General features: G+C 37.9%; 6 protein-coding genes across 8 annotated transcripts in view; 3 read left to right on the top strand and 3 right to left on the bottom strand.

Annotated features, from left to right (window-relative positions):
- The window catches only part of LOC110863319, a 42685-nt gene extending 40351 nt beyond the window's left edge, over nt 1-2334 (top strand). For both annotated transcript variants that reach the window (XM_022112595.2, XM_035859547.1), the window contains 2 exons: nt 43-110; nt 204-2334. In XM_022112595.2, coding sequence (XP_021968287.2) covers nt 43-110; nt 204-921 — 786 coding nt within the window. In that variant the 3' untranslated portion in view covers nt 922-2334. The remainder of the gene's footprint in view (nt 1-42; nt 111-203) is intronic.
- A 92-nt stretch (nt 2335-2426) lies between these two features.
- On the bottom strand, nt 2427-3615 carry LOC110863318 (astakine). Its single transcript, XM_022112594.2, has 2 exons — nt 3238-3615; nt 2427-3166 (listed from the first exon to the last, which is right to left on the bottom strand). The coding sequence occupies exons 1-2, from the start codon at nt 3422-3424 to the stop codon at nt 2943-2945; spliced, it is 411 nt and encodes a 136-aa protein (XP_021968286.1). The 5' UTR covers nt 3425-3615; the 3' UTR covers nt 2427-2942.
- A 1396-nt stretch (nt 3616-5011) lies between these two features.
- Nucleotides 5012-6528, top strand: LOC110857671. The gene is made up of 2 exons (XM_022106277.2): nt 5012-5394; nt 5701-6528. Exons 1-2 carry the CDS (start codon nt 5140-5142, stop codon nt 6259-6261), a joined length of 816 nt encoding a protein of 271 aa, XP_021961969.1. The 5' UTR covers nt 5012-5139; the 3' UTR covers nt 6262-6528.
- On the bottom strand, nt 5980-8594 carry LOC118438772. The gene is made up of 3 exons (XM_035859509.1): nt 7950-8594; nt 7668-7820; nt 5980-7563 (listed from the first exon to the last, which is right to left on the bottom strand). The coding sequence occupies exons 1-3, from the start codon at nt 8218-8220 to the stop codon at nt 6581-6583; spliced, it is 1407 nt and encodes a 468-aa protein (XP_035715402.1). The 5' UTR covers nt 8221-8594; the 3' UTR covers nt 5980-6580.
- Nucleotides 8595-8747: 153 nt separating this feature from the next.
- LOC110855988 (protein argonaute-3) lies at nt 8748-13958 on the top strand. Its single transcript, XM_022104431.2, has 16 exons — nt 8748-8952; nt 9102-9369; nt 9467-10082; nt 10154-10346; nt 10438-10640; nt 10710-10823; nt 10892-11051; nt 11138-11408; nt 11496-11668; nt 11756-11947; nt 12019-12234; nt 12365-12562; nt 12634-12816; nt 12885-12989; nt 13092-13232; nt 13308-13958. The coding sequence occupies exons 1-16, from the start codon at nt 8896-8898 to the stop codon at nt 13392-13394; spliced, it is 3177 nt and encodes a 1058-aa protein (XP_021960123.1). The 5' UTR covers nt 8748-8895; the 3' UTR covers nt 13395-13958.
- Nucleotides 13959-14151: 193 nt separating this feature from the next.
- Nucleotides 14152-24273, bottom strand: LOC110863156 (tetraspanin-9). 2 transcript variants are annotated; one of them, XM_022112403.2, is made up of 7 exons: nt 23880-24270; nt 22971-23054; nt 20675-20776; nt 20525-20599; nt 19005-19073; nt 17155-17259; nt 14152-14555 (listed from the first exon to the last, which is right to left on the bottom strand). In XM_022112403.2, exons 1-7 carry the CDS (start codon nt 23949-23951, stop codon nt 14325-14327), a joined length of 738 nt encoding a protein of 245 aa, XP_021968095.1. In that variant the 5' UTR covers nt 23952-24270; the 3' UTR covers nt 14152-14324. The 2 variants fall into 2 exon arrangements, with proteins under 2 accessions (XP_021968095.1, XP_035715426.1); XM_035859533.1 differs by lacking the exon at nt 19005-19073 and having other exon boundaries at nt 23880-24273.
- Nucleotides 24274-24306: the final 33 nt, after the last annotated feature.

Below are 24306 nucleotides of genomic sequence, written 5' to 3'. Positions count from 1 at the left end.
TAGAGTTTTGAAAATAATGTTCCCATTTTGTCCTCCTCGCAGTCCGGCATTGTGTCTGACATTCATTCCAAATCTGGTCGTATGGACGTTTCTGACAACGTGTACTCTAGGTAAGCCACAAAACCTCTCCTCCAATTTACTTTTTATTTCATCCATCCGTACATGCAATTAAGCTCACTCATAATTTTTCCTCCCTCTTGCAGAGAATATAAGCAACGTAGCTCTGTCGAAGACGTTCGCCGATTACCACTCCTCCCCCTCCAAAAGCACCGGACTCCGGGCCACACTCCCCTCTACGACAGAACTCCCACTTCACCCGCATCCACCCCCTCGTCCGGCATGCATCCCGGGATCCCCCACTCGACCCCAAACCAACAACAGCAGCAGCAACAGCAACAACAAGGCAACATTGTCGGTCGTGTGGAACACCTCCTCAACCAGACGGAGCACATCCTCTCCCGAACTGAGTCACTAGATAGCAACTCTCATTCTGCCGGTTTGCAAAGGCTCCTGTCTCACAAAGAACAGTTGGAACACGTTGAGCGACTCTTGGCACAGGCCGAGTACGCAATCTGGTTAGAAAAACGGACCGCATCCTCCCAACCCCCAAGTAGTCACGGGAAGCAGGATCCCATGGGAAGCCCGTATGGGTACGCGGCCAGTAGCAATGGAGGCATCCTTCTCCCACCCGGATTCCCCAGTAGTGCCAACAACAGTCTAATTATCGCCGGCCAACAACAATGCAACAATGACCACCACCAGCAGCAGCAGCAACACCAACAAGACGTGGCCAATAATCATAACAATATTAGCAATAGCAATTCTGTGACTAATGGTGGTGGTGGTGGCGTCAAATCGGGAAACCATCACGGGGGGAATAAAAAGATATCAAAAAGTTTAGAAGAGGAGAGCGTCGTATGATATCAGTTGAACCACGCTGATATTTCACGTGGACAAGACTATTAAAAACAATTTCTAATTATTAATTAATATTAACTACTACTCTTCAACGACATTAACGACGAGGGAGGTGGTGGTGCGGTTAATTGTGTAGTTCTTCAAAACCGTGCTGTTGTTTGTGCTTCTCATTCTCCCCACGCCATATATTTAATTACTTGACTCCAATAAAAGTAAATTAATAATCTTCGTAAGAGAACTTTTCAAGATTTCCGAAAACCGAAAAACGATTTTTGTTATGACCAGAGTCCTGTTAAAAATTATTTATTATTATGACGATGTGACAGACGTTATTATTTTGAGCGAATCAGTATTTACAACCTGCCCCCAATTAACGGATAATAATTTCTTATTCCTTTAACTAACCACCACATAAATATATCATCCGATACAATCATGTGATCACAGTTTTTATAATTATATAATTTGCATAGTTTTATATTTATTATGTTAGCGTCACCCCATAAATAATTATGCGTTGATAAGTATCCTTTTCGCAAGTGCCAAGTATTTTCTTTACAGTTTTACATTTTTTACGAATTTCGGTGCATTTTTTACACAGTTTTTTTATACATTATTTATACGTTGTGCATGTCTTCTATGATGCCAGGTCGTTACTATATCCCACCAATTATTATGACTTACCTACCACCAGCTAAATTACTAATTTGTCAGGAGAATTATTTATTGTACGCAAATTTGGAATGAGACTTAAATTCATGGAATTTTTCGGTATGAAAAAAGTAACGATTTCCTCTAATAAGTATGCAAAAATTTTGCGAAATAGTTTGAAATACTTACACTATGTACTTGAAGACTGTCTACTTACTAATTAACGATACGTAATAAGGCTAACTATCCAAATTTGGATTGATTAAATTTAACTGTTATCAAATCCTCGTCCCTCAACGAGTAATTGTAATTAATCCAAACGCAATTAATAACCACCCACCAAAAGTTTTCTTTCCATGATTTACGTACCATCAGGTTGTGGTGTTTCCTAGAAAGTATTATTCTTAAGAGGATACCGTAGTAGAAGCGGAAGACTAGTTGTAACCTTAAAATATGTAATTAGCAGGAAACATTCTTAATTACGTGTAGTACCTCGATGCATACTTGAAATGCGTAAAATATTTAAGAGTTCACGTCGTAATCGATATCGTTATAAAAATCGTTTGTTTTCACACAAATTGTTTATCGCCCCATTTTTTTTTGTAGATGTAACTTTCCTGTATAAATGTAAAAAGTATTAAGCTGTGTATATAACGAAGTTGTACAAATAGATATTGAGAAATATAATATGATGATGATAGATTTTACTACTAATTAAGTAAATATTATGGAAGAGAGAAAGAACGAAAGAGAGAGAGAAAATGTTACAAATTCAATTCAAGTACTGAAAGAGTAATAATTTACATAAATAAAAAGTAATCGCGGAATTCTAAATGAAAGAGAAAAAAATGAGTGCATTTAATTGAATATGTCGATTTATTTTGGTTTTACATGAAAATGTGTGTCGTAATTCATATTAATACATATTCATAAAAATGATATCGTTAATATCAATTATTTTGCAATTGGTCAATCTGGCTTCCTAATTCGAGTGGCCAAATGCTAGTTTTAAAAAATATTTTAGGACTTATTTCCAGTGATATCTGGACCAAATTTGGACGATTTTTTGGCTAAGAATTAATTTCTCAAAATTTCCAAAAAATTAAATTTCCGTTGTTCAAGTTGGAAATATGCATGAATGAAATCATAATTCATAATATCAAGGAACGAGAAATGAATACATTTACATATTAAACAAGGCCTAAGCAAGGCTAAAAAATCCAACTTTACGACCCAAACTTGATACATAAAGTGACAAGAATTGCATGCTCAACTTGCATCACACCGTTTAAGCACCGCATAAATATTACTTTTAATGTAGCATCGTCTAACCTCAAAGGTTATTATTATAAAAATACTTTGTAACTTCTTAATCAATCAGTTTTATTTTTCCTACAAGTCGCATCCTCCTTCGAGCAGGAGAAGCCTTTGGCGCAGGGACACATCAACAGCCAGGATTCCTCGATGTGGACGCCGTCTTCTAAATTGGGGAAGTTCAGGGTGAAATTCCTCCTGTAATTGTTCTCCGCGTACGGGTGACACGGATCTCCCAATCGGCCAATGGGCAAACAGAACGGCATCTGGTAACGCATCATTCCTGAATGGAATTAGGATTAGGAAATAGGATTTCGGATGGGGTATTTTTGAAATTTGTGCAACTATATTTACCCAAAACACAGCAGTAAGACGCTGGACAGTCAGAAGTCTTTTTGCACTCTTGATAAAATGGGGGAGCTGAATCGTCGACATGGTCGATTTCTTCGTCTGGAAGTACCGTGATTTTCGCCAGGGTGGAACGACATAATAGTGTCGCAGCTATTATTATGACGACGGATCGAAATAACGCGTTATTCATAGCGAAAACGGTACACAAATAGTAATAATATTATATTCCGGCAACTTTTGTGGTCTAGATGCTGCTAATCTTGTGTTGTTACTGAGGATGAGGTGGTGATTAAATACGTGATTCATTCATTCAGGTTTAAATGGATCCCTAACCAGGATCTCACGTCACAGGATTAAGCTGATGACGATATAATCTTAACCTTCGTGGTCAGTACTTGAGTGGTAAAATTCATGCAGCGGAGCATTATTATTATTATTGTGTGATGAGAATGAGAATCGGTTTGCATGTAGCGTGGTTTGTTGGAAACAACGAGCTCTGTATAAGAAAGAATAAGTTGGAAGACGCTTAATTAGCCTCACTGTTTACTTGGTGTTTTTGTGATAATAATAACGATGATAATATGAACGGACAGGACTGGACTGGATGGACGGGCAATAAGTCAGACTTACAAGAAGTTATTGTTTCACTTCATGGAATATAATTACACATAACCAAACCATGCATGATGAGGTGGACGGGGGAGCTTTAATAACGTAGAAATTGTGAATCATAATTTATGATTGTTAACAAATGCGCCCTGATTTTAGACTTTAGTTGAACTTACATTTCACCAAAATACTTTAAGGAACTAGTAATTTATTTTACAATCGAAAATCTCAACAAGTGAGGAAAACATGTTAAGATTGAAAGAACAGAACATGATTGGATTCTACGGCATTCATAACAATTCTGAGAAATGAATTCATAGAGAACGCACAAATTCAGAATTCTCATTTTATTGGCATTCAATTCATTGTATGGTATATTATAACGAAATCTTGGTTGTTAACAAAAGTGATTGATTTCTTCAGAGTTTCTTTAAGTAACTTTTCCAGTAGGAATTTTTAGGATTGAGTTTGAACGTAGGATATCGTAATTGGTTGGTTGAACTAAGCTTAAGTATACAAATAACAAACACCGAGCTAGATACATAATTATATATTCATGACAAAGAAGTGGACTTTGTGAACATGATAAAATCATAAAGTAAAGCGATCAATTGCAGCTGGACATACTTTTATGACCGATTTTATGTAGGAATACTTTCTAATCTTTTACTCAGACAAGCTTACAGCTAATTAAACAACTAGTCCCTAAAGCATATTTTCTGTACCTTATCGTTCGTACACCAGATACTGATAAATACGAGCAGTGGTTAACAATTGATCTTGCAATAAATTTATATACTGGAGAATTTGATCTTAAATTTACACCTTTACCATATTTTAAAGGCGAGTGATAGCAATTTCAGAGTTTCGTCAGTTATAATTAAATTTGTGAATCAGATATCTTCAAGTTAGTGTCTCAATTTTGCGATTTGAAAACGGTAAGCAATTGAATTCGCACTTTCTAGGTAACTAGTCCTCTAAAAATGTAATTTTTCCTTAAAAATCTGCTATATACAAAATTAACTAACTTAATTTAACTTTATCCTCGTTCCATGTTTTGTATTGCATGTGAATAGCTTTCCTATCTCAACTGACCCTGCTTTCATCAAGCCATTTGCTTTCCTTTGTTCACTCAACGGACGAAACCTGGCCGGGCGCCAACTCGCCAATCCTTGCCATGCCATTCGCTGAATTATTCAGCAGACTCACTCGCCCAGAAATCGTTTCCGAGAGAGAGCTGCAGAATATAAGATTTCCTGATTTCCTAAATTCAGATCTTATTAATTTTCTTTTTAGATGCGACCCCAACTTTTACTCATCTTCCTCTCTCTGGGGGGAGGGGGATTCGCTTCTCCAGTCCTGCCAGGCCTAGAAGACGAATTCGAAGACGATTCGTTCTTGATGATAAGCCAAGAAGAAGAATCGATATTGGCGAAATTTTTGTATAACGCTAGCGCCACGACCACGACAGCAGCACCTCCTCTTCCTCTTGATGACCCAATCTTGTGTTCCAAGGAATGTAAGGAAGAGTTTGACGTTTGCCCACCAATTGTGAGTTACACATTTACATTGTTTTTTTTTCTTTCTCTATTGCATAAAACTTAGCTTTACTCAACATTATGAGATAAAAACATTGAGACAATTCATTCACGCCTAAATTTTGTTAGCAAAAGGTATTTCAAAATATTCGAGAGTTAGCTTTAGTCTACTTGATGTGAGACCCCTTTGACCAATTACTGTCTCTTAACTTTGTGCCAGTTTTGTATTCAATCATCTCACAAAATTTACACAGTTTACAAGCACAATTTACTAGTCTTTGGTAATGTCGAAATAAATACTAATATTTTTTAATTTCAGGTAAGCAACGAGATCACTGCCCCTCATATCCTCTACTACTGGCCTCCAGACCCGGATCGTAAAAATGGCTTTAATCCCATTTCTCTGCAGCTGTCCGATCAAACATATTTCGCCCATTGTACCAAATTGGAGAACAACAGCTTGGAATTTGACATAGCCAGAAATGGGGGACCGAAACCTAAAGCAATCGAAATACCTGTTCAAATACTGAACACTATTAAAATTCAGAAACTGGTTGAACATGCGAGAATCTTCGCAAAAGCCCTCTATCCGGCATCGAACTGTTCGACAATTGACTTTATTTCTCTAGTAATCGAACACGGATTGTTTACTCCAGCGTCAAAATGGGTGAAGACATTCGATTCGAAAAATCACGTCGACAGGTCTCCCCGAGGTTTGTTTTACGATGTAAGAGCGTTGGTCAATGAGTACGAGGAATTCAATTGCAGTGGAGTCAGGAAAATGGGTGACTTGTGGAGGTCGGGATGCCACAATTCTGATGCGAGTTTTCTGATAGTGACCATCGTCACAGGGGTGGGTATTTTTTTGGTGAATTATTAACAGTAATCTGATTGGAAATGTTTTGATGATTAAGCTGTAGTATTGAATTTGTGCTTTCCAAACTAATTATTTCTTGAGAATATTTTATCTTTAGTTTTATAGAATTTTTGATGACATTAACTAATGCAAATTTGTTTAGCATTTCTTGATTTTTAGTCCTGTTATGCAGGTTATAATAATATGGAGATATTTCCAATGTAATAACATAAAATAACTAAACTATGTCATATGAATTTTTTTTGACGTTAATAAATTGTCTGTATGTAATATCATCTCTACTCTTTGTTTATTTACATGTATTAATAATTTTCTATCTACACTAAGCGTACCATTTACCTGACCGACGGAACTTTTCTGAACCTTTTGGCGGAAAGAAGATCTTCATGAGAGCTTCGACATCTTCTGAGGCTACTTGTCCTCTTGGTATAAGTACTTCTGGTATAAGTACATCTGGTTCGATCACCTCGTTTTCTGCATCGAAGCCCATCATTTCCTCCCTTGCGAGTTGAATTCTCGACTTAACCTGAGGTGGAGGTTTAGATCTATTCGGTCCACGACCTCTCCACACCTTCACAGACGAGGATGGGCCTTCCCCTTCGTTCTCGAAATTTTCGTTGGTATTCTGACTCGATTTACGTGGCCTTTTCACAAATTCACCTGGGATGACGACCTTCTTGGGGAGACCCATTTTTTTCGCCGGTATCACATCCACCACTTGTACCTCGTCATCGTCGCTGACCGGAACCTCCTCTCTCTTTTTCTTCTGTGGTCTACTCTTCTTTTTCACCTCAGGCACCGACAATGGCTCTGGAGCTGGTGTTGGAACTGACTCCGTCACTGGAGCTGGCACTGGGGCTGGCAACATCTCAGCCATTATATTCGGTCCACGACCTCTCCACACCTTCACAGACGAGAATGGGCCTTCCCCTTCGTTCTCGAAATTTTCATTGGTATTCGGACTCGATTTACGTGGCCGTTTCACCACAAATTCACCTGGGATGACGACCTTCTTGGGGAGACCCATTTTTTTCGCCGGTTTTACATCCACCACTTGTACCTCGTCATCGTCACTGACCGGAACCTCCTCTCTCTTTTTTTTCTGTGACCTACTCTTCTTTTTCACCTCATGCGTTGAAAATGGCTGAGCTGGTGTTGGAACTGACTCCGTCACTCGATCTGGCACTGGGGCTGGCATTGGCATCATCTCAGCCATCATCTCAGCCTCAGACACTATGGCCTGAACGTTTGGGTCTAACATGTCTTCCAAACCATATTTTTCCAACTGCTGGGCTACAGTAAGCCCTGATGAAATGTAAATACAATGAGAATTTTAAAAAATGAAAAAATTCCAACTTTTCTCCATCTAAGGAATTAATTCGTTGTATAATAGGTCATTCACAAATTACCTTCTTCCTCCGTCAGCATAACTTCCACCTCAGCTGCTCCCAATCTTTCGAACAGACTAGCACTAGACTCTGGCTCTGCTCCAGAGCCTGCTCCATTGCCAAGGGATCCTAGCAAACTATCAAGGAACGCGATGTCCATTTCTAATCTGGGACCTGAAGGATTCAAATATAAATAAAAGGAGAATTTGAAAAAAATTAAAGTAAACGAACGACACCGTTTTCAATGTTTCCACATTTAAGTAGTTAATCATCGAGTAATGAATTGTTACAGCTACCACTTACCTTTGAATTTATCGTGAGAAGTTTCGGGAAAAATGTAAATGTTTCTGAGAGAAATTGGTGGAAGGACTGGCTGGAGAGGAAAGTGTCGGAGCGGAGACTGCGAGTGGACTGGCGTCTCTGGGCCTGAAGTGAACTTTTGGCTGGCTGGCAGAGAAAACTCTGATCTTTTCGTCCCCATGTCAACGACCTTTGAGAAACTTTGTTGCAAAATTGGACGCTCAGAAATAAATTCATAGAGAACGCCTGAATTTCCATGTTGCCATTCATTCATGCAGGACAACCAAGGACATGCATGAATACGTTATTTATTGCTAGATATATCTAATTTTAACTATTTTGGTAATACTTAATTGTTCCTTAATTAATTTGTATTAAACCCCACGCTCAACATGTGATTTAAAATTTGAATTTCAAATCTATCTCCTGACATGTTCATTTTAAAGATATTTAGAAACATGTTGGATAACCATCGTCACTTCCTATTCGTCGGTCAAAGCAATTAAATTCATAGTCTTTCAAAATTTATAATTTCTAACAAAACCCGAAATAAATTTGTCCTCATTTGCATTTTATTATTTGCACTCATTTGTGTAATGCGATCCAGCAGACTCAAATTTGCATACTTAATGAAATGAGACAGACTGACTGCTAAACTAATCATCATCAAGCAGCCACCAGCCACCACCACCAGTTTATAACTACGTCGCATTTAGTTGAGTGAGTGCGCATTGTGGCCGAACCATCAAACATTCCTTTCTTTTAACGGCTCATTCCTTTCTTAAACTCGGGCTTAGTCAGACGTGTTCGCTCTCTGCTCCCACCAAAAATTATTATTTTATTTCGTTTTTCAGTTCAGAGTGAACTTTTTGATAATCTGTTGTTGTCTAAGCTCTAATTCCTTGTCAAAGTTTGAAGTTAGCTCACCACACAGTAGAAACAATTAGTTATGGATTCGGGCCGAGGGGGATTCGGTCGGGGGAGAGGCCTGGGTCGTGGCCGAGGTGTAAGTTTAAGCTTTAGTAATTATCATAGGTGATCATAGGTGCACACTTGTTAGTTAACAGTTAGCAAGTTTTTATTTTTGTTTTGGTCGGTTCGTTACCTGTTTGAACTTATTTTGATGAATTTTTATTTCCGCTCCATTTTTTGTAGTATAATCCACCTGATGAGGAGGAGGATCCGCAGGAGCTCAGTGTTGAGTTCCAGTTCGAATCAACGCCAGCGGTGACGACCAGTCCGCCAGAACAACTGAGCGCGGCAGAGCTGCGAGCCAGATATGAAGAAGAAGTGGACATTGACGAGGCGGTTGGAGGCTTGGAGGAAGTTTCGATCTCGTCGATGCCTCAACGACAAGACCGTCCAGTTGGAATCAGAGGAGACGATGAGAGTGATGACGAAGAAGTTACGGGCCCATCCATTGGTGAAAAATTAATTGTTAATTAATGATTTATTGATTCGATTAATTGCGTCAAATAAACATGCTGAAGCTGAGTAATGCAAAAATGATTTATTTTTAGGACGAGGGCGTGGAACGTTCGGTCGCGGGTCAGCTCCAAAGTCGAAGCCCTTGGGGGATGTGGGCGAACCTACCAAGAAGGCGGTGTCTCCGACCAGCGGTGTGGCAAAACCATCATTTCATTTCGGGATGAGAGCACCCACACCTGCAGCACCTGCCAGACCTCCTCGTCCTCCTCCACCGGCTGTGGTTGAAGATGAACCTGTTGTTCTTCTCCCTCAAGAATCATCAGAACCAATCGAAGCTGTAATTCCCCCTGAAGACTTGAAACCTGTTGTCGTGGTCGCACAAGAAGCCCCTGAAGAAGGGCAACAAGAACAGGAACAAGCCAACCCGATTGGTGACGAGGCAGAGTCCAGTCATTCGATAGTTTCCAGCCATGGGGACTCCCAAACTACACCGACTGTCTCGAAATCTAAGCGTGGTGGCGGGGCGGTCGTGACATCAAGTTCAGGTCGCGGACGTGGCAAAATGGCTCCTGAAGAAGTTGGAATCGAGGCTCCCAAGGCTTCATTGGGACAACAGCCGGCAGCCGCTGCTCGGACAGAGGAAGCTCCAACATTGGCGCCTCAACGTGACCGAGCTCCAATGGTTCGAAGAGGAGCGAAGGGCGAGGAGTGAGTGAATCAAGCTCATTTCAACCATCTTGTTAAATTAGTACACTGCCTGATTAATTGTTTGCTTGCAGAATCACAGTGGCTACGAATTACATTCGACTAAGGTTTATCGGCAACTGCACGATTCACGAATACCATGTGGATTTTGATCCTCCCCTCGACAGCACTACGATGAAGAAGCGATCGGTGCGGGCTGTGATGGGAGATAGGACGTACACCTTCGACGGAACGATGCTGTTTACCGCCGTCAAGTTCGATGAGCATGTAAGTTGCTTGACTGATTTTATTACCAATTACCAAGAACTTAGAATAATAAAAACTGGTTAAAATTTATTGGTTGATTTGTTTTTTTTAGGTTACCGAGCTGAAAGGGTTTCATCCCAACAGTCCAGATACCGAATTGAACATAATTGCTGTCTACGTGAAGGAGAGGCCGGCTTACACGATGATCCAGTTCATCAACATCATGTTCAAAGGAGTGATGAAGGCGTTGGGTCGTGTAATGCTGCGTCGGAACTACTACGATGTCCAGGGCGTCAAGTCGCTCCCACAACACAAGTGAGGCTCCCCTTATTTGTCAAAACTTCAAGCTCAAAGTTTTAATATTTTTTCTTGCTCTGATCACAGATTAGATATTTGGCCAGGATATTGCATCGCCGTGGATGAGCAAGAAGGCGGTTTAATGCTCTGTTTGGATGCATCCCATCGTGTCCTTCGGCAGGAAACCATATATCAACAGATGTGAGTGAATTTTAAAGTGGCTAAGTGAACATAGGTAAAGTTAATTGTTTATTGTTAATTTTTTTTAGGTGTGCAATGAGAACGCTTGGTCCGGACTGGAAGGCCAAGTTTGCAGAATTTGCCGTGGGAAAGATTGTTCTCACCCGATTTAATAATGCTTCTTATAAAATCGACGACATTTGGTGGCACGCATCTCCGAAAGACCAGTTCTTAAGGAAAGATCAAATGGTGATTAGTTAATTTAGCATAGACCAATGTGTGCTGCAAGTTAATTTTAATCAATAATCAATGTTTTGTATTAAATGTGTGTATAGGTTACCTACGCGGAGTATTACAAGGAGCACCACGGTTTGCAAATCCAGTACCCAGACCAGCCCATGTTGGTGAGTCGGATTAAACCGAGACGAGGGGATGCTATCCAAGAGGACAAGTTGGTCGTTCTGGTCCCAGAGTTGTGCTTCGTCACTGGTTTGACGGAAGACCAAAGGTCAAACTTTACCGTTATGAAAGACCTCGGGGAGCACACCCGACTGAACCCTGGCCAGCGACGCATCGCCCTGGAGAAATTTATCAAGGAAGTTAATGGTAAGTTTTTCTGCCAACTAGGAATTATGAGTTACATTGGTTAATCTTTAGTAATGATTATCCATTTTGTGGTTCTGATGTATTTAGGAACCCCAGAAGCCAAGGCCATTCTTACAAAGTGGAATTTGGAGATGGAGAATATCCCACTCACGATGAAGGCGCGGATCCATGCTGGACCAGCTCTCAATTTTGGCAAGAAGCAGCTCGCTGCTGCTGGAGCTGACTTCAGCCGTGATGCACTGTCCGGTGTTGTGCAACCAGTAAGATCTCAATAATCAAGATGTTAGATAATGTTGATAATTTATTTCGTTAACATCAATTAAACTTTCTAAATTTTGAATTGACAGGTGCATGTGAACAAATACTTGCTAATTTGCACTCAACGCGACAGTGACAAGGCGCGCCGCTTTGTGGATCAATATCGGAAGGCATGTATGCAGTTGGGAATCCAGGTCGCATCGGCTCCCGAGGTCGTTGCAACGAAGGGACATCAGATCAGCGACTTTCGTCAAGCTATCAAATCGAACTTGACGCGCGATGTAAGCTAAAATGCCAAATACTTAATAACTCGGTCTCACCCGTAATTATTGAAAAATTGTTTAACTTTTAGAAATACCATTTCCTCTTCGTCTTGATGCCTCAGCAAAGAGAGGATGTCTATGGAATGATCAAAAAGCTTTCCCTCTGTGAGTTGGAGGTCCCGTCGCAGTGTTGTCTCACAAAGACTCTCTCAAACGACAAAAAGTTCAACTCAGTCGTCCAGAAGATCGCCTTGCAGATCAACTGCAAACTCGGAGGCTCTTTGTGGTCACTCTCCCTCCCGTTTGTAAGTTCAATTTCTATATTGTTGAGACCTTTTTGTTAAGTTTGTAAATCTCGTCGGTTAAACAATTTTATACACCTCCGTTAATGGCATTCTGTAAAGGTTTTCAAGATGTGTTGCTATCTAATTGTAGAAAAACCCGATGATGTTCGTCGGAATTGACGTGGCCCACGATCCGTTGAAGAAGGACGCCTCCGTTCTCGGGCTGGTTGCTACTCTCAACAACGAGTGCACTCGTTACGTATCTATTTGTCGCGTGCTGAAAGTGCATCAGGAGGTTGCGGACAACTTACGAAGTGCTTTTGAAGAGGCTATGGAAGCCTTTAACGTGGTATGAATATTGTGACATGAATCTATTTCTCGTTAAATTATGCATAATTAACGTAATTAATTTTTCATTAGGAACAAGGATGTTATCCAGTAAGAGTAATCATTTGGCGCGACGGTGGCTTGGCGGATCCCAAGACATTTAATCAACACGAGTCGAAACAAGTCCTGGACGTCGTCAAAGAAAAATGTGTTCCGAACACAAGCTTTAGCTTTGTCGTTGTCCAGAAGCGAATTCCACAAAGATTCTTCCAAATCGTAAGATGTTCCCTGATCTTTGAAGTGTGTTGAATTGCTACATGCATATTTTTGGATTAATTTGATAGACGGGCCGAAACTGGGAGAATCCGCATCCTGGAACGGTCATTGACCACACCGTGACGAGATTCGACTCGTATGATTTTTATATCGTTTCTCAACTTGTGCGACAGGTATGCACATAAACATATTTAATTTCATTTTCATTCAACTGCTGTACTTGTTTAAGTAAAAATATAAGTAATTAACTAATAATTAACTTTTTTAAATTATAGGGCACCGTGACTCCAACTCACTACACCGTGATCGAAGACGTGGGTGAAACTAAGCCCGATTTGATCCAAAAATTCGCATACGTCTCTTCGTTCATGTACTACAACTGGCCAGGAACAGTCCGCGTTCCAGCCATGACACAAGTAACTCTAGTTTTTACTCTTCAATATATTCATGATTGACGAATGAAGATTATTGATTTTGTAATTGAATTTCAGTATGCCCACAAGTTGGCGTCGCTGGTCGGAAGCAGTATCCGCGCCGCTCCTGGAACAAGTCTTCGTGAATCGCTCTACTATTTGTAGACGAAAAACTAACTATGGCCACAACCTTAATTTTTGTCCATGTCCAAATGTCCAACTATCCTCGAACAATTAACGCTTACTCAACTTATTCGAATATGCATAAGTTTAGATATTATTTGTCATTATTGACCTCTTTGCTGACACTCGACTTTGTCGTAAATCAATAGACTCTTATTAGTTTATTAGCAACTAGTTAATTAATCATTGTCAACAATTTAGTTCACAAATTTTTTCTGCACCTTAAATGACTAATATTTGCAACTTTGTTTAAAATTGTGTGTGAATGTTTTTAAACAATTATATAATTTAAGTTTGACATGGTCACCTAACTACTCTTTAATCATTACCGAGTTTTGTTAATGCACGATTGGATTGTTAGTTTTTAGTAATGAACATTAGTTTCTTATGATATTTTAATTTGAAATTTTCAAATGTACGAAAAAATGGTACCTAGTTTTAGTGTCAGTGATGATGTGAAATCGTCAAAATTCGTAATTTCACAAAAACATGTTTTCATGCTTGTTCACATAAATACAAAGTTAATAAACATCACTGTATCACAAACATTCAGTTTTTATCGTCCATTTTTGTATTATTACGATAAACCAGTCATCAACCAACCAATCAAAATCATGCAGATTACAACAAGTAATTTCTGTTCAATGAATTCGACTAAATCCACTCAAATCAAAATTAATAAAGTTGACGGTTTTTATTATTTGTATGCTACATTTAAATGACGAAATTAGAACTACATTGATGCGAAGTTAATTGCAGTTTTAATTTTTTTTTAATCTTACAATTAGTTACACGGATAAGAATCGTTTATAAAAAATAAAAATTTGATCATTTCGAATCTCGCTTTTTCTTCATGTCGAGTTCACAACAAAAATCGTCCCGACGACGTACCACGCGTTGATAATTTTGACGTTAGAGTGAATCCCTAAAGTTTTCACTGTTGTCGGAATCATCGTAAAGTTGGCGATTGGAGCTGGTACGACTTTCGTTGCGACGATTTTTGTTTCTTTTGGCTAAAAAATGGAGGCTGAGGGCTGCCGTGATGACGGAGAGGACTTGGATGATGAGCAGTGCGACGATAAGCGACACCCAGATTGACTTGTTGTTCTCCAACCAACGCCTCAACTCCAGGCTACAACTCGCCTGAAATTTGTAAAAAAAATCAGTATAAATTTAAAATTTTTTTTTAATTTACAAGAACATTTCGTTTAATTTCACGATCCGGAGTTCGCGTGCCGTTTGGTTTGAGTAATTTTTTGGATGATTCTTACACTACGCAGAGATACTCACAATGGAACCTTTTTTCAAGCTACACGAGATAAGCTTAGTGACTTATGCTAAAAAATCAAGCTAAAAATTAGAAATGACGTGGTACTTATCTTTCCGTTGAATGGGCACTTGGAGGTCAAATATTTGAGGGCAAAGTTCACAGGAGCGGCCTGTTTTTGTCTCAAGCGGGCGAGCGGAGGAGTGAAAATTTTCCCTTCGAGGTCACTCCGCTGCCTTCACTCTCGTGTTCGCACTTTCATTCAATGCATATTATTTTCGATAAAATTTCACAATCTCGTCAATTGAATACATTAACATAATTTTATATTTACTTTTTAAATCGATCCTTCTATACACCGATCCGTAATAAAAAAGCGACGATTGGTTCAATAAAATATAAGTGCGTCGCTAGAGCATTCACCCAAATAATACAATCTAGTTTCGAGGATGATGAATTGGACCCAGATGAAGAACATTTCTTAATTGCCGAAGTTTTACTAGAAAAGCTGCACGAGATAACCTACAATTACATACTTATTGAAGAAAATGAAAACATCGGTGGTAAATGAATAGCTATTAGCCCTTATATTAATTATTACGAATTTGCTCTTATTTTTATTAGGTGGTATAGTTCATGATGTAAATTTTATTGATAACGAAGACAGGGAAATAATTGAACAAAGGGAAGAGGCGCCCCTTACTTCAAAACGAGATTGTGAAATTTTATCAAAAATAATATGCATTGAATGAAAGTGCGAACGCGAGAGTGAAGGCAGCGGAGTGACCTCGAAGGAGAAAATTTGCACTCCTCCGCTCGCCCGCATGAGACAAAAACAAGCCGCTACTGTGAACTTTGCCCTCAAATATTTGACCTCCAAGTGTCCATTCAACGGAAAGATAAGTACCACGTCATTTCTAATTTTTAACTTGATTTTTTAGTATACACCACTAAGCTTATCTCGTGTAGCTTGAAAAAAGGTTCCATTGTCAGTTTTTCCAAAATTTCGATATTTTTGCGACGATTCTAAAACAATCGTCCTTATTTGTTAAAAATTTTAAAGTTTTGTATATTTGTGAGCAGCTCCCCATTGAAAATTTGTATCGGACATTTGGGCATTATCATCATAAATGAGAAGGAACAGGCAGAGCAAGCTTTTCAATCATTTACGAAGAGTCATGTCAAAAGAAATGTCTCAATTTTCCCTCTCTTCCCTCTAATACTTGTTTCTTATCAAGTATAAGATGGATAAGGTGGACGTGGAGTTGAAATAGAAATTGTCATGTTCTGTTCCCATCATTTGCTGCGGTGTGATGATGATATTGTTGTTATCCTCGTCACGTTATGATTTGCTGGTGGCCATTTATTCCTCATTTATTTGCGGTGGCAGACAGGCGCATAATTACGTTGTTGTACCTCACAAACAATGCAATACGTCTGGTCGTACATAAGTCAAGTAGTTACCCTGTCTGCGAAATATTATGACTTTTGTTACCCATCATCATCCATCACTCAGCCTAGTTTTCAGTTTCATTTCTTTCAGTCGAGCAAGATAAAATCAGCCAGAAATGAGTGAACTAATTGCGAAAAGGAAATGAAGTGGAACGTAGATATACCAAAGCTTTTTGCGAATCTGAATGTTTACAGGTATCGTCTTCACTTTATGGGATCGTTTCATGACCGCAGAAAGATAAGGATAAAAAGGACAACGTTTAAGGAATTGGTTTCTCATATTCATCCATTAACACATTCCTTTCCTGCCTTTAATGTCATTGTCACAGACTTGACAAACAGTAAAACGGATTTTTAAAGATATAGAAAATGCGATTAAATCCAAATCCTGCTGTCAAATCTACACATTCACTTTTTTCGTTAAGTCGAAACTAAAAGTTAACAAATTGTGAGATATTGCGAGTTTTTAAGGACTGTAAACAACTTTCTCAGGATCAGTTTAAGTACAGCAGGTAAGCGTTAATGATGACCGGATATGTATTTAGAAAAAATCTCTGAAATATGTATTTAATCCCGGCGAAAAAAATGCCAAAATATTTACGAAATCTGTATGTATAGAAAAAAAACATCATAATAAGAATTTGTATTTTTAAATTTAATGCTCTGGATTTTTTGTGATCAAGTTTCTTCGAGCAAAAAATTTCTCTTGAAATATTTACAAAATATACATTTTCTTGAAAAATATGTAAAAAAAAAGATTTACATTTTTTAAATAATAGTGGAAATATTTCTAAAAAAACCTAGAAATATGTAACAATATTTTAAAATATTTTAAAATTTTAGTGATCCATGTATAAGAGTTAGACAACACACTAACAAAGTTTGAATATCGGTCGTTATCAAATGACAAGAATTGAAAATAAGCACATATCCATCCTCTGATGATGATTTATTGTCTCGAAATTCACGGGTCTCAAGATGTCATCAAACTTATACGAAATGAAAATTAATTGAAATAATTACCTGTTTCAACCTCTTTTCCCCATGCGTGATTTCATAACAGGTAGAATCCATGAGATAATTATTATCCGCAAATTCCCGTGGTCCCTTCAAACCACAGCAATTTAGCTGAAAAGTTAATAAAATTCGAGTTACTCTTCCCATTTGAATTATATCCTGTCATCATTCGGGTAAAATACTTATCATTTTATTCACAATAGTATATAATAATCACACCTTCGTCCCAACCCAGATTGCAGAATGAGAAGAAATGAATTCATAATTTTAAAAAGGTGTAAAAAAGCATCAAGATTTTTCGCAATTCAGATAAAAACGGGAGCACAAACTATGCACAATGGTGAAAAAAATATCTCAAGTTTTCGCACACTAAATAAAAAGAAATGAAGCAGCAAGTGACGTACAAATTGCTATTTTATAAATTTGCAACATCTAGCAAAATATCGCACTTTCATACGACTAAATGTCACTGAAACAAAATGTCACGCAAGCCAAGAACTTTAAGAACCCAGCCCAAAAAACTTAAATTTTTAATCGCGTTACTTTACAACAACTTTGATTCCGTTTTCTGTAACATTCTTCTCAACGTGTGTGAAATGCACTCTGCTGAACCTTCTGTTCTACAATAGAAGATTAAGAGAAAGAGTAGAATACGACTCGTAGAAATCTGGCTTTCCTATTTAAAACTTGACAGGTCGCTATGTTTTATGTGCGAGAATCGAATGAAATTCCATAAAAAAACTTCATTTCTATTCCTTCCTGATTTTTGTGTAGCTTGTGTTACATTTATTTATTAAAAAGCGTGCGCCACCCGTGTTGGATTTTGTTTTAGAAATTCAACAGTGCAACCTTTCCCATTTTTATGTATTACTTACAATGGAGGTCCCACAGCGTCAGATTTTGATTAAACTGGTGTCAATCTATCACAAATTTTACTAATTTCACTCATTGAAATTTCTAAAATATGCCAACGCTCAGGTTAGGCAAAGATATTTGCATCCGAAGACCAAGACGTGCAGTAAATTTGGAACGTGTAAAATTTATCAACTTCAGGACCCATTTTCTCCTCTTTGGATGCAAATATCTCTGCCAAACCTCCTCATCTTCCTACTTGGGAGATCGTGCTTTTTGCAAATTTCATATTAATTAATCTGTGATCAAATGACACTAGGTTTTGGTCAAAATATGAAAGCATACGCTGGAAGACTTCAATCATAAGTACTCGCTGTTAGCCAAATAAATTACAAAAAATCGTAACTAGAAAATTAAGCTGTACATTGGTCAAATTCACGTAAGTATTTGTCTTCTATGTACATTCCGGTCCGTCGCTGGTGTGAAGTTAGTTAGTTAAATATTTACGTCCCATCCTCATCATCATGACCTTTACGAGGAGAAATTGACACTTAACAATTGTTGTGCGCTCTTTTTAAATTAATCAACAATTAGGCGAGGTTAAGTTACATCTTGAAAAGGAGCAAATGAATTGAATTAATTAATAGACTTTTTTTCAACAGAAATGGAGACGTCATCATCATCCATGCAAATTGTGCATCCTCAGACAAACATCACGCAATAGAAACAATGCCAACGGGATGACAAAGGGAAAGAAAATTGTTGTGAAAGCGTTATCAGCACAAGCAACAGCGAGGATAAGATAAGACAGACCTGGCGACGTAAGAGAATTAAGGATTTCACGATTCTTTACGTCGCCCCTTTGTTTCTTGTTCTTCTCTGTCGAAATGAAAATGACTGACGGAATGAATTGAAAAAAGAAGCTTTTGAAAACAAAATGGAAACGTATGTATGTACAATTGAAGGCGTAAAAAAATGTATGTAGGGAGAGGAAAATCTCTTACTGATGACTGGATGAAATTGCGTGAGTTTTGATTAACCTCCATCCATCCGAAGCGTAGAATATCTTCCGTCTAAATAATTCAAAAGAGTATTCATGTGTAAGTTTTGTTCTCGAATAATGTACGTGCGTATTTATCTGTGTGTAAGTAAGTTAAGTGCAAATAATTTCTATCTGTAGCATTAAAGTGACACTTTGACCCGTATCGTCATCTCGTCGTCGTCGTCGCGTGTGTCATCAGTTGGTCGACACGTCGATCGAATTAATTCGGTGCGTAAATCGTAAAACTGTCCTCAAGTTCAGGATACGAATGGTAGTTGTAAAAAATCATGCCGAAACGGATTGAATTAGAGGAGACAAGGAAATTATTGGCATGGTCAACTTTGCGACGGGATGACATTCGTTTACCTAATTTGTAGGCTGAACGCACATTTTCTATACGGTAGCGCGTGTCATCCAAATTTTCTGTTCATTTTTATAAAGGTAAATAAATTTCTGCAGAAACGTTGATCAAAATTATGACGACATTTCCTCTGAATTTATATTTACTTATCAATCCTGCACTATTTTATGTCACAATTTTTTTAAATATCGGTACTATCCTTACGACTCCGAGGGAAAGTTTAGCTGCAGTTATCTAATGACAAAAGAGGTCTGAGGGGAACGGATTGATTAAAATGTTGCAGTTTTGCTGGCATGTTGAAACGATTCTTCTGTTACCAAATAGGTAAGATTAGATTTGACTTATTTTCGTGCCTCGAGTAGCGTAATTTTTGGATTAGGTAGGAAAATCTTTCGTCACATTTGTCAAACTGAATAAGTCAACCATGAGTCGTAGGAAGTCATCCAATCCAATTGTTTAGCTACACTACCAACAATACTGCGATACCACCAACGACTTTAACTAACCAGAGCTCAAGAATAACTATGTATGTCTCTCTCTTGCCCATTCACTAGTTAGTTAACTATGTGTGCAACTCTTGAGACAAGGCAGAGGGGAGAAGATGTAGCAATTATTCAAATTCAAGAATAAGTACGAATGGTGATTCAATGCGCATAATAATAATAAAGAATCCTACATCCACGTGGTGGTCTCATCTGGTTGGTAAAATTGTCCCACCAAAAAAAAACGGCTTTGAGTTATTGGGAAATTATAAGTTAAATTATCACAAAAAATGTGAAACTATTGGAATTATTTAAAATTTTGCAATTTTCGTCATCCATTTTAATCCTGGTGAATTATTATTGATTGATTTTCGCACTTTATTCCCACTCAGGGGAAAAGTTTCGGTTGAGTGGAAGTATGTAGTTAAATATGTACGAATTGGATTTCTAATTGGGAATGACGATGCAATTGACTGGCTGACTGTCTGTTGAGACACGCTTTTAACATTTTTGCTCCATTGAACAAATGACTTCCGTTAAAATCGCACTCTTATTTTTTTCCTACTTGTGCCAATCAATCAATTCCGATTCAATAAGTGGACAGCTTGAGAAAATGTTGAATATAAATTCTCATGTTACCTCAATCCGAGTTATTTGCAGGGCTAGGACTCCCCCAATTCCGGACGTCACTGTGACGAGGACCATCACGATAAACTGGAAACACATGTCCCCAATCAGTACAAAAAAACAAGTAATTAAATAATTAATTAATTAATTAGTGATAATTACCAATCTGATAATGCACGCCGTCTCACTCGCCCCCGCAACCCAGCCGATCAGTCCAGTGAAGAAGAGTGAGAATCCAATCCCGATCACGATGTAGGTCAAAATCTGTAAAAAAATAAATCAACAAATTTTCAAATGTCATCATTTTTAACAATATTTTTTTCTTTCGAACCTTTCGGCACAAAAGTCACATCGTCATCAATTCAATTCTACAAATGGATCATTTCGATAAAACGGTAAACAATTCGTACAACAAAACACAATTAAAGCAACAGCTTTTAAATAATTTCGCATTTTACTATTACCTAAACCAAACTAAACCATTACTTTCATATTTATTTAGATTTTCAAGCCGTAAAAGAGAACAAAAACAAAAAATAATATAATGAGTCTTGTGGAACAAGTAGATTAGAAAGAAATACGTATTCCTTTATGTATGTATTCCCTTTTCTACGTTATCTTACTTTCCAAGATAAGATCGGCACCATCCAACCAAATAAACAATAATAAATAAATAACTAAATACTCAAGCCCAAATTGAGACTCTACACAATTAAATAGTGCATCATATCCCTGACTGACCAAGAAAACGTACAATGCACCACACACACTTTTCGAATTTGGTTTTTCATTCGTATACCCAAATTCCTAGACACATTGATCTGAAAATAATACGATTTTATTTTATTTCAAAACGAAATAAGTATTTCATGCAATTTTATGTAGCTTATTCCTCTTTTTGGTAGATTTTCTCACTAAAAAACCGACGACTGAATGGTTCAAGAAGCAGAAAATGAAGTAAAGTGAGAATGAGAATGAGACTGAATTCCTCTGATCGGCAGATGAGCAAAGGATTGTTTTTTGGAACGAAGTGAGACAGGTGTGTGTGTGGCGTGGCGTATGTGCTGTCATTCAGAGTCAGAGAAGAATTTGGGTACAGCACGTTAAAAGTTTTTAATTTCTTCTTTACCGACCAACCAACCTCCTATTTATGTTTGAGTTCATAAAGCATGATGGCAATTCTTGGTCTGGTTATTTATTTATTTATTTATGGTGCTTTCCTGCACTCTATTTTATTTATGGGGTATGAGCACTAAAATGAAAATGAGGTCTGAGTTCTGGCTTATTTGGATCCGTAATTAGTTAGTAATTATTTGTTAATATGACGTAGGTATTAGGAAGGAACGACTACCTTGAAAATTGGGTACAACACGTGAGACTTGAGGTCTGTGTGATTTGTATGTATGGATCTCGGACAATTTGCAATTTTCAATTTTCATATTTACTCATTAAAATACTGACTGACTGAATTAGTCGTTAAGATTGTATTGTTTCTGTTGGGACTCGATTCGCAATTGGCAATTATTATTAGCAAAGCTATACACATGTATGTTAAAAAGTAAAAAGTAAGTCAACAAATAAAACTGACAAGTGGTTAATTAATTATGTGAACTTATAAGTTATTAATGACAAATGGGCAGGACAGGTGGGTGGTGTCTTACTCTGCAGCAATTTCTCATCCCTACTAATTAAATTTATTATACTCTGTCCCAAATTAAGCACGTATGTACATACGACTTCAAATGCAAGCTTAATAAACCGTTGGGAACGAAATATAGCAAAGGGGTGAAAACACATGAGACATGCGTTACGTCGTTTATGCGTACTAAACGATCGAAACAAAAAATCGACATCTTTGACCCTTGACCCCGTCGCCGTGACTTTATGCCCTACAACGCCCACCTTCGAACTTAACTCTTCTCCAAAAATTAGAAACACGTTGGGTGAAAACCTCATCTCGAACAATTTGCATCCGTTCTAAAGTTATCGTGCGTATACAGAGAGACGGACAAACATTCCCATAAAGAGGTTTACACCCCTTGATAAACCATTCACTAATAACTTCAGTCTAATTCACCCACAACGGCAAACTGGCAGGGTGTATATTGACATCCGGTTTCTCACGACCTGTGCAACGCCAAAGCATGCATTGGACTTTGAAGAGTCACAACTTAACTTGGAAAACTAAGCTTTACTTTGAAACAGAAATTACTATTTTTTCTAATCCGAGCTAAAACTAAGTACATGAAATTGAGGCACACTTTCTCTTTCACTGGTTTTGTCGTGGATGTCGTTGGTTATTGTCAACAGGACGATTACTTATGTATGCATGCTCAGTCAGTATGTACGACCGGCTCCCATTGTTTCATGGGAAGTTGTAATTATCTTCGTCTCCCTCGTGGCGTAGGCATTGTTGTCGAACAGTTTATTATTAGCTCAACGAAAGTAAAATCCTTACCAGAGTTCCGGACTGAAATTTCTGTATCGAGACGGATGTTGAAAGCACCCAGGCGATGAATCCGATTATGATGCAGCCTGCAATCTGTGGAGGCAAGTTAAGATTTAATTGTAATTAAGGTAATTGGAATCGTGAGATTGATTATTATTATTATAAATAGGTTAATTTTAATATCAAATTGATATTGAGACTTGAATTGCATCTCATTTTTGCTGTATGATCATTATGACAACTGGTGGGCAATGAACTTCCGGTCCGGTCCAGGTGTGTATGCATTTTGACCTTAATTAGCTTCCTGGTTGAGTTACAGGGATTCATTGCATTGCATTTCATTCAAGTTTACGCTTATCACGGGTAAAATCGTGCCAGGTCACTGGACCATGCTGGACTTTTTAAGTCATGCAGCACAGCAAGTATGTAACACAAAAAATGTAGCTTTCATTTCTATAATTTTTACAGAAAGTTCAAATTATGAGGCACATTTTCCCATAGTTTTTTATTCTTTAAAACTTAATTCCTTCCCGTAATATGTAAATAAAAGTAAACCAAATATTCGTGTCTTACAGAAAACCAGCAATTCACGCAGTCATTGGTAGCTTGTAAACTCCGTGTGCGTTTTGTAAATTAATTTTACAAAATAAAAAGAAATTTGACTAAGTTTACAAAAATGTGTAAGATAATTTTCCTCAGAAATATTTGTAAAATTGTTAAGAGTTTGAAAGTTTACAGAATTTACGAATTTCACAATGTTACAGCGTGAATCACCTGCCTCAATATTTAATTCCCTTTCATTACAACGCTTCACTTAAATTTATTTTGCATACAAAACCCTACACAATCCAGCTTTACCCTTTATGCATATACTTATTCAAAAAATTACTCTAATTTCAAAGGAGGAAAAGCACTAACGAAAATGAAAACCGCGAGTGCAGTCAACGCATGACCCAGCCATCCGATCGAGGCACGATTATGTTTCTTCATTTCCGATTTCAAAAGAATTCCCCAATTTCACTTTCTCCAACAAACCCACCGCCTCCTCCTCCCCCAAAAAACAAACCACGTCCGATTTTTTTTCACTTTTTCAAAACACAAATTCACCAAAAATCCTCACATCCGGCAAGAACGATCTACCAGCAACCCCCATAATTTTACCTATTTTACACAAAACTCTTCCACTTAACAAACACGCGACCAGCGAAGGTATGAATAATCACTTGTATTCAGCCTGGGAACAACAAAGCGTTAAAAAAACTTGGGATTTTATTTCATTCCATTCCACGCACACACCACGCTGCAGAGACGCCAACAAAGCACTGATGAAAACAGGAAAGAAACC

The sequence above is a fragment of the Folsomia candida genome, unplaced genomic scaffold (genome assembly GCF_002217175.1).
Source record: "Folsomia candida strain VU population unplaced genomic scaffold, ASM221717v1 Fcan01_Sc001, whole genome shotgun sequence".
NCBI lineage: Eukaryota > Metazoa > Arthropoda > Collembola > Entomobryomorpha > Isotomidae > Folsomia > Folsomia candida.
Note: the sequence above shows the minus strand (reverse complement) of the source record. Positions and strands in the feature narration are given on the sequence as shown.

Coding starts and splice junctions, on each gene's coding strand:
- LOC110855988 (XM_022104431.2), top strand. CDS start 8,896: ATGGATTCGGGCCGAGGGGGATTCGGTCGGGGGAGAGGCCTGGGTCGT. Junction 8,953..9,101: donor GCCTGGGTCGTGGCCGAGGT/GTAAGTTTAAGC, acceptor CATTTTTTGTAG/TATAATCCACCTGATGAGGA. Junction 12,817..12,884: donor CACAAAGATTCTTCCAAATC/GTAAGATGTTCC, acceptor TTAATTTGATAG/ACGGGCCGAAACTGGGAGAA.
- LOC110857671 (XM_022106277.2), top strand. CDS start 5,140: ATGCGACCCCAACTTTTACTCATCTTCCTCTCTCTGGGGGGAGGGGGA. Junction 5,395..5,700: donor TTGACGTTTGCCCACCAATT/GTGAGTTACACA, acceptor TTTTAATTTCAG/GTAAGCAACGAGATCACTGC.
- LOC110863318 (XM_022112594.2), bottom strand. CDS start 3,424: ATGAATAACGCGTTATTTCGATCCGTCGTCATAATAATAGCTGCGACA. Junction 3,167..3,237: donor GTCTTACTGCTGTGTTTTGG/GTAAATATAGTT, acceptor AATTCCATTCAG/GAATGATGCGTTACCAGATG.
- LOC118438772 (XM_035859509.1), bottom strand. CDS start 8,220: ATGAATGAATGGCAACATGGAAATTCAGGCGTTCTCTATGAATTTATT. Junction 7,821..7,949: donor TTCTCACGATAAATTCAAAG/GTAAGTGGTAGC, acceptor TGAATCCTTCAG/GTCCCAGATTAGAAATGGAC. Junction 7,564..7,667: donor TATGCTGACGGAGGAAGAAG/GTAATTTGTGAA, acceptor ACATTTCATCAG/GGCTTACTGTAGCCCAGCAG.
- LOC110863156 (XM_022112403.2), bottom strand. CDS start 23,951: ATGAAGAAACATAATCGTGCCTCGATCGGATGGCTGGGTCATGCGTTG. Junction 20,600..20,674: donor CGGCGTGCATTATCAGATTG/GTAATTATCACT, acceptor ATGTGTTTCCAG/TTTATCGTGATGGTCCTCGT. Junction 14,556..17,154: donor GGGAAAAGAGGTTGAAACAG/GTAATTATTTCA, acceptor TACAAATTTCAG/GCGAGTTGTAGCCTGGAGTT.